Source organism: Lipotes vexillifer, unplaced genomic scaffold (assembly GCF_000442215.2).
Source record: "Lipotes vexillifer unplaced genomic scaffold, Lipotes_vexillifer_v1.1 scaffold680, whole genome shotgun sequence".
Lineage (NCBI taxonomy): Eukaryota > Metazoa > Chordata > Mammalia > Artiodactyla > Lipotidae > Lipotes > Lipotes vexillifer.
This window is the reverse complement of record NW_006780838.1, coordinates 969,453-976,475: the sequence shown is the minus strand read 5'-3', so window position 1 is coordinate 976,475 and position 7,023 is coordinate 969,453. Positions and strand designations below refer to the sequence as shown.

General features: G+C 51.0%; 1 protein-coding gene and 1 non-coding gene across 2 annotated transcripts in view; one reads left to right on the top strand and one right to left on the bottom strand.

Moving 5' to 3' along the window:
- CCDC92B (coiled-coil domain containing 92B) overlaps window positions 1-6,507 on the bottom strand; it is a 16,937-nt gene extending 10,430 nt beyond the window's left edge. The window contains exons 1-2 of the mRNA XM_007454254.1: window positions 6,477-6,507; window positions 5,591-5,833 (exon numbers count right to left, since the gene is read on the bottom strand). Coding sequence (XP_007454316.1) covers window positions 5,591-5,833; window positions 6,477-6,507 — 274 coding nt within the window. The remainder of the gene's footprint in view (window positions 1-5,590; window positions 5,834-6,476) is intronic.
- On the top strand, window positions 4,026-4,098 carry TRNAA-UGC (transfer RNA alanine (anticodon UGC)). Its single transcript has one exon. It is a non-coding gene; the product is annotated as a tRNA-Ala (tRNA).
- Window positions 6,508-7,023: the final 516 nt, after the last annotated feature.

Below are 7,023 nucleotides of genomic sequence, written 5' to 3'. Positions count from 1 at the left end.
TTTCCCTAGTTGAGCCTTCAGAGAATGATGCAGCCCTACCTTGATTTCAGCCTTAGGAGACCCTGAGTGGAGGACCCAAGTAAAATGTGCCAGACTTCTGATCCTTGGAAACTGTGAGATGATAAATTTATGCAGCAATAGAAAACTAATACAGACTTGAAGGAGGGGTAGGAGTTAGTCAGAAGACTAAAGGGAAGAGCATTCCACACAGGGAACAGCATCTGTGAAGGCCCAGAAGTAGAATAATGATAGCTTACATTTACTGAGTGCCTACTATGTGCCACGCTTTGCGCTAAGTGCTTTATGTGGTCTTTTTGAGGAACGGAGACATTGCCACTGCTGGTGAAGTTGAAGTGTAAGGTATTAGCGGAGAGTTGCAGGAAGTGAGGTTAGCAAGTGAAAGATCACACAGGGACTTAAAACTGTGTTAAGAATTTTGGACTAATGCTAAATGAATTGGGAAGTTATTAAAGGATTTTAAGCAGGAGATGGACGTGATATGATTTGCATTTTTAAAAGATCACTGGCTGTTGTGGGGAGGGCAGATTAGAGGGGGCAGAGTGGATGTGGGGAGGTCAGCTGGGAAAATGTAGCAGTTATTAAGGTGAGAGATGACAAAGACCTGGACCGGATGATGGAGGTGGAGTTGGAGACAAGTTCCAGGTGTATTTTGTGGGTAGAACTGCCAGGATGAGGGGATGGGTTGGATTAGATCATGGTGATGGGGAAGGGGATGTCCAGGATATCTCCCAGTTTTCCAGTTTGGGAAACTCAAGTATGAAGGCACTTTTGCTGGATCTTTCCCCATTTCTTCATCTTTCATGGTGGACCTCTTTCACATTGGATCTCTTCTAGAATCACTCCTTCCATGATCTCATCCAATCCAATGGCTGTAAATGCTATTTATATGCTGACCCCTAAACTAAATCTCCTAAAACCTCCACTTGGGTGTCTAATAGTCCCTCAAACTTACAAGGTTCAATACTGAACTCTTATGATCCCTCCTACAAGCCTGCTCTGGCCCAGTGTTTGCTATCTTGATAAAGGGCACTTGGTTGCTCAGCCCAAAAACCTAGGAGTCATCTTTGATTCCTTTCTTTTTTCTTAAACTTATGTTTGGCTGTGTTGAGTCTTTGTTGCTGCTTGTGGGCTTTCTCTAGTTATGCCGCACGGGCTTAGTTGCTCCGTGGCATGTGGGATCTTCTCAGACCAGGGATCAAACCCATGTCCCCTGCATTGGCAGGCAGATTCTTAACCACTGCGCCACCAGGGAAGCTCTGGCCTTATTGCTTTTTATTCAACTTGCCAAGCATACTGTAGCCTCAGGGTCCATTCCCTCCCTGCATTCAGGACTCTGACCCAGGGCCCTTCTCTGATTGCCTGATTTAAAATAGAACTCTTGGGAATTTCTTGGCAGTCCAGTGGTCAGGACATTGTGCTTCTACTGCTGGGGGGCCCAGGTTTGTTCCCTGATGGACTAGGATCCCTCAAGCCGCATGGCACGACCAAAACAAACAAACAAACAAGAGACCAAAAAATGGAACGCTCTGTCACTCTCCATTCCCTTAATCTGCATTGTTTTCTTTCCCGTGAACTTATCACCACAAGAATATATTACATTTTTGCTTATCTGTTTCCCCTGCCAGATTGTTGGCAACCCAAGGTGAAGGACTCTGTTTTGTTTCCTCCTGTTCCCTAGTAGCTAGCATAGAATCTGGCAAAAAGGAGCTCCTCAGTAAATATGTGTAGAATGCCTGAGTGAGTGAATCTGTCAAGCTGGGGCAGACTGATGGAGAAGCAGATTTACAGAGAAGTTAAGTCCCAGCCCGAGACACGTTAGATTTGACATACTCAGGAGACCTCAAACAAGGAGAAATAGATTTCAAGCAGGCAGTCAGTATACTGGTGCATAACTCGGGAGAAACAGGTGAGCTACGTCTGTGCTCTTGTATATCTATGTTGGGATGTGTGTGCCTCTGCACCTGTGCATATACTTGAGCCTGTGTGCATGCCTCAAGGAGTGCATGTATGTGTGCATGTGTGTATGTGTGTTGGGGGAGGGTTCCTGCTTCTCTTGTATCTATGTGTCTGCTGTGCGTGCACCCGAGGGATGAAGGCGTGTGGGCCTATGCTTAGGATGAAGAGAGAAAATGTCTGTTCCTAGCTGCTGAAAAGCAAATGTTTCTGAAGAGTAAAAACCCTTTCCACACAGCCCTGGAGACTGGACCCTGGCCACAGTGAGAGGCTGAACCAACCAGCTGTTTCTGTGCCTTCCCAAAAGGACTTGAGTATTTGCTTCCAACTAGGCAGGCTGTTCTTCTCAGGGTAGAAATTTGGGTCACAAACGATCTTGGCAAATATTCTTTCTTAGACGGTATTGTTTAGTTTGTTTGGGGGAGGGCGGGGAATGGAGTGGGGAAGGGGGAACCAGGGACAACACAGATCTCTCTGTGTAGCTGGGGAATCATAGGCACTTCAGAAGGCCTGAGCCAGGAAAATGTCAGGTTTTTACATAGAAATGCAGTGCTGGAAGCTCCAGACTTCAGAAAATGCTCCTGCCTGAGAACTTGGTCCAGGCCAGTGGCAGCAGATGAAGGGTTAGAGCTATCAGTGCCATCTTCTCCCTGCACCCAGCCCGAGATGCCCAAACTCACAGATTACAGTGCTTGGTGAGAAGGGTCCCTCACCTCTGTCCACTGTCCCGACCACTTCAGGGCCTGCGTTGTTTATGCTGCCCACCTTCTCCTTGTGTCCCTAGTTCTCTCTTTGAATTTTCTAGTTTGATAAAAAAAAAGTTCATTTAAAAAAAGTGTCATTAAGAATAAAAAAGGACCTGTAACACAGGCTTCACAATTTATAGAGTTAATTCCAAGTACTTTTGATATGCCTCTCATCCATTTGAAAGTTATAAATATTTTTCCTTCTTGGGGAAGCTGGTGGGAGAAACCTTCTGTGCTCAGGTCCCTAACCACTGACAAAGTGTCAGGCCCAGGAACTCTGTGATCCTGGTACAATTCTGACTTTCTAAGGCCTGGGCTCCTGATCTCTGAAAATGACCTCATCTCCTGCTTGTCTCTGGAGCTTATGGGTACCCACTTCCTTCCCCAGCTATCTATCTACCACAGACGGGGCAAGGAGGAAACTGTAGTTCTCTCTCCTCTCCAGTTCTTAGAGCTCCCTGGGTTGAAAGAACCACAGAAAGTACAGAATCATAGTACTCAGGGTTCAGAGGGGCCCTCAGAATCATCGCAATCAGTGTTTCTCAAACTTTGCTGCATAGAGCCCCAGAGCTCTGCCAAGGGGTCTCAGATGTGGCCAAAAGGTTTGAGGGCAGAAGACAGGACGGAAGCTTTGCTGTGTTTATTCCTCTTTTATATGGTGGGCTTGTGCATACAAATTCATTGGAGAAAGGGCTTCCACTAACCAAAAGTTTGAAAACCACTTAGGTAGTCCAAATTTTCCTTGAGTGGCTAACCATCCTCCCTTCCTTAGTCTGCTCCATGTCCCTTGGTCTCTGCTGCCCCCGTCTCTCCCTCAGGCAGACACCGTGGCTGGGAGATGAAGCACAACTGAAGCCTCTTGCTCTCTGCTTACGTGGAGTTTGCACTGTCTGCCACCGCGCAGCCCCTGACTGCTTCTCTTGTCCCAGTTTCAATTTCATTCTTGGTGTTTCTTTTCTCTTTGGGATTGAAAATATTTATCGAGTCAACAAATATCCTTGCACTGTTCTGAACACTAAAACACCCACATTTTGTTAAAATTCTGTAAGTATGAATTCTTGTTTCAAGGAGAAAGTTAAACTTATGTTTATCATTCTTATAGCCAGGTCAGGTATATTAGATAAGACAGGCATGGTAATAAATGGATAAATAAATGAATTAATATATTCTTTACTTTTCTTAGTCACTATTCCTCTTTACTACCTGACTCTGAGGCCTGGGGTAGGAGGGAGAGCAGGAACTCAAGAAGTCTTTCTCAGACATGGATGCACAGGTAATAATATTTATAATAATCATCAGCGGAATTCCCTGGTGGTCCAGTGGTTAGAACTCTGCACTTGCACTGCGGGGGGCCCAGGTTCGATCCCTGGTCGGGGAACTGAGATCTCGAAAGCCATGCAACCAAGTTAAAAAAAAAACAAAGAAAAAAAAACATCAGTGCACAGGTAATAATACCTATAAAATAACAATAAATGGCTGGCACTGCTCTTAGCATTTTATGTATATTAACTCATTTATTTATTTACTTATTATTATTTTTGGCTGCGCGGTTTGCGGGATCTTAGTTCCCTGACGAGGGATTGAATCCGGGCCCTCTGCAGTGAGAGCACCCGGTCCTAACCACTGAACCACCAGGGAACTTCCTAACTCATTTATCTTTACAACAACCCTGCATTGAAGGTCCTATTAGTATATCCACTCCATAGATGAGGAAGCAGAGGCTCAGAGAGGTTAAATAGTTTGCCCAACATATACAACTACAGTGCCTGGCAGCTAGGATCTCTCCACTGGGTGCTCACCGTGGCACTCAAGGCCCTTCACAATCAAAACAAAGTGCACATTTGCAGTCTGAACTCCTCTTTCAGATTCTACCTCTTGCTGCCAGCCGTGGACATCCCCTCACTATCCCCCACCCTATCTCTGCCTCCCGAAACCTGACCCATCCTTCAAGGCCCTGCTCAGATGCTACCTTTCCCATGAAGCCTTCCCTGGCCCACCATGCTGGGAAGGCTCTCTCCTGCCTTTGTGTTCCCCAGGCATTCTGCCTTGTATCATATTATTCTGTGTGTGTGTGTGCATGCCCCCCGTGTGTGTGTGTGCAAACCTGGCTCTACGCCATAAGCTTCCTGAGGGCAGGGCCTCACCAGGCCAAGTCAGTACACGTATTAAAAAATAATTACTCCACCCCCCCCAGCCTCCCCAAGTCCTTGGCTTTCCTGGGGACTTGCGCTGGGAACAAAAAGTCAGTCCTTGACAAATGTCTGGGACTCTCTGCCAGGTGGGGTCACTTGGCCAGTTGTGGAGCCACAGTTCTCTGGTGGTCTTGTGGTCTTCTCCACTCTGGGGCCCCTCATCCCCCAATACCTCTAGGCTATGGCGCCCCTCTCTACTGAAGATCCCAGGAGCCCCGACCTCAGTGGAGCTGAAGATCCAGGGACACGGGGAGTGGGATGTAGGGGAAAACTGGAGCCCCCGCCCCCTTCAGTCTTAATGTTCTGCCCTGATTATGCCTCGAATATGACTCCCAGAGAAGGCAGGGGGGGATGTGGAGACGAAGGAGGACGGCGAAGAGAGGTACCTAGGGAGGGCAGGGGAAGGCAGGCAGAAGGAAAGATACGCGTGGTGGGAGGTGGCGGGAGGTGGCGGAGGCTCGACCTCGGGCCGCTCTGGACTCTTCGCCAGGGCCAGGAAGGACCCGAGTCTGGGCGGCGGAGGACAACTTCTGCCAGCAGCCCGCAGGTCCTGTCCGTCTCCCGCGCTGTGGTGCGCAGCCCAGCGCCAGCCCTCCCGGGGGAGCTGGAGCCCGGGTCGTGCGGTTCCCCACCCGGGGCCACCCGGGCGCCCACCCCCACGCCCACCGGCCTCCTCACCTTCGGGACCTGAGGGAGCGACGGGCCAGCGGAGCCCTGAGTCCGGGCCGGGCTGGGTGGGGGGAGGCGCTGTTCTTCCCCGCGCTAGCTGCGCCCGGGGTTCCGCAGCACCCGCCCGGGCTGTGGCGCCATCAGCTACTGCGAGGCTGCGGGGCGGTCGGGCCGGGGCTCCGGGGGGCTCCCGGGCGCCGAGGGGGGTCCGGGGCGGGCTCCAGGCGTAAACACCCAGCAACGTGACCGGAACTGGCGAACGAGCAGTAGGGGGGAAGGGGGGGCGGGAGAGATAAGGGGGGAGGGGAGGGACCTGGGACTGGCGAGGAGGGGCCGTGGGCGGGGCGGGGGGAGGGGAGGCTGGCTGAGCGCGGTCGGGGGAGGGGGAATCCCGGGAGTCCCGGGAGCCCCGGGAGCCAGGCCTAAGGACCCCGGCGGCCTGCCGAACTCGCGGAGCCGGCTTTGCCTGGAAGCTGGAAGGGAAACCCGGGGAACCCGCCGACCACTTGGAGAGCAAGGGCGCGGCGGGCGTATCAGCACCGCGGACAGCGCCCAGGCCCGCAGGCTGCGATCCGCTCCTCCCCTCTGCCCACCCCCTGGCGTAGAAACCTGAGACAGTGCCCCCCACTGGCCCAGGGAAGGGTTGGGGTTGGGGGGTGAGCTGCCCAGGGGTCAGAAAATCTACCCTGTGCCTCAGATCTGTCACTAGCTGTGTGACCTTGGGTGAGTCACGTCACCTCTCTGGGCGGCCTCTATTTGAGGGGCCCAAAAGCCTAGAGAAGATCCTTTTAAAACCCTAACTAAAGTCCAGAACATTGGGGTTGACCCGTTTTCACTGTACATGGGAGGTTTCTGGACCGGACTGCTTGGCTTCTAATTCTGGGTCTACCAATACCTTCCTCCTTCTCGGACCCCAGTCTCCTCATCTGTAAAATGGGGTAATGATGGTCTACACGGCTCATAAGATCTTTGGGTTGTTGTGAGGTTTAAATGAAATAATGCATGTAAAGTACATACAACAGTGCTGAGTGCTCAGTAGGCATTCTTGCTCATGATGGCAAGGGACCAGGTGGCACTGAGTGAGTGGCAGATGGTTCAGAGTTCCCTCTGGGTGAGTCATTTCCATCCCTGCCTTCAGGGACTGGAGGAGGGGGCTGAGGGGCTTCAGACTAAAGGGCTGGTCTGGCTTTTCCCACGCTGTTGCCAGCCGAATACTTCCTTCCCTACCCTCCTGGGCCAAATATCCAGAGAAATATTCTACCTTTGTCTCCAGAACTGGGAGACCTTCGCATGAGGGCCTTGGGGAAGGTTCCAACGACTCATCAAAGGTCATCCTGCCTTTTCTCTATGGATTCCTTTGCTCCCGGTCCTTCCTAGTCAACTTTCAAACCTTAACTGGACTTGGGCGTCAATGGATAAAAGCTTTAGCTGCTCTTGGCAGA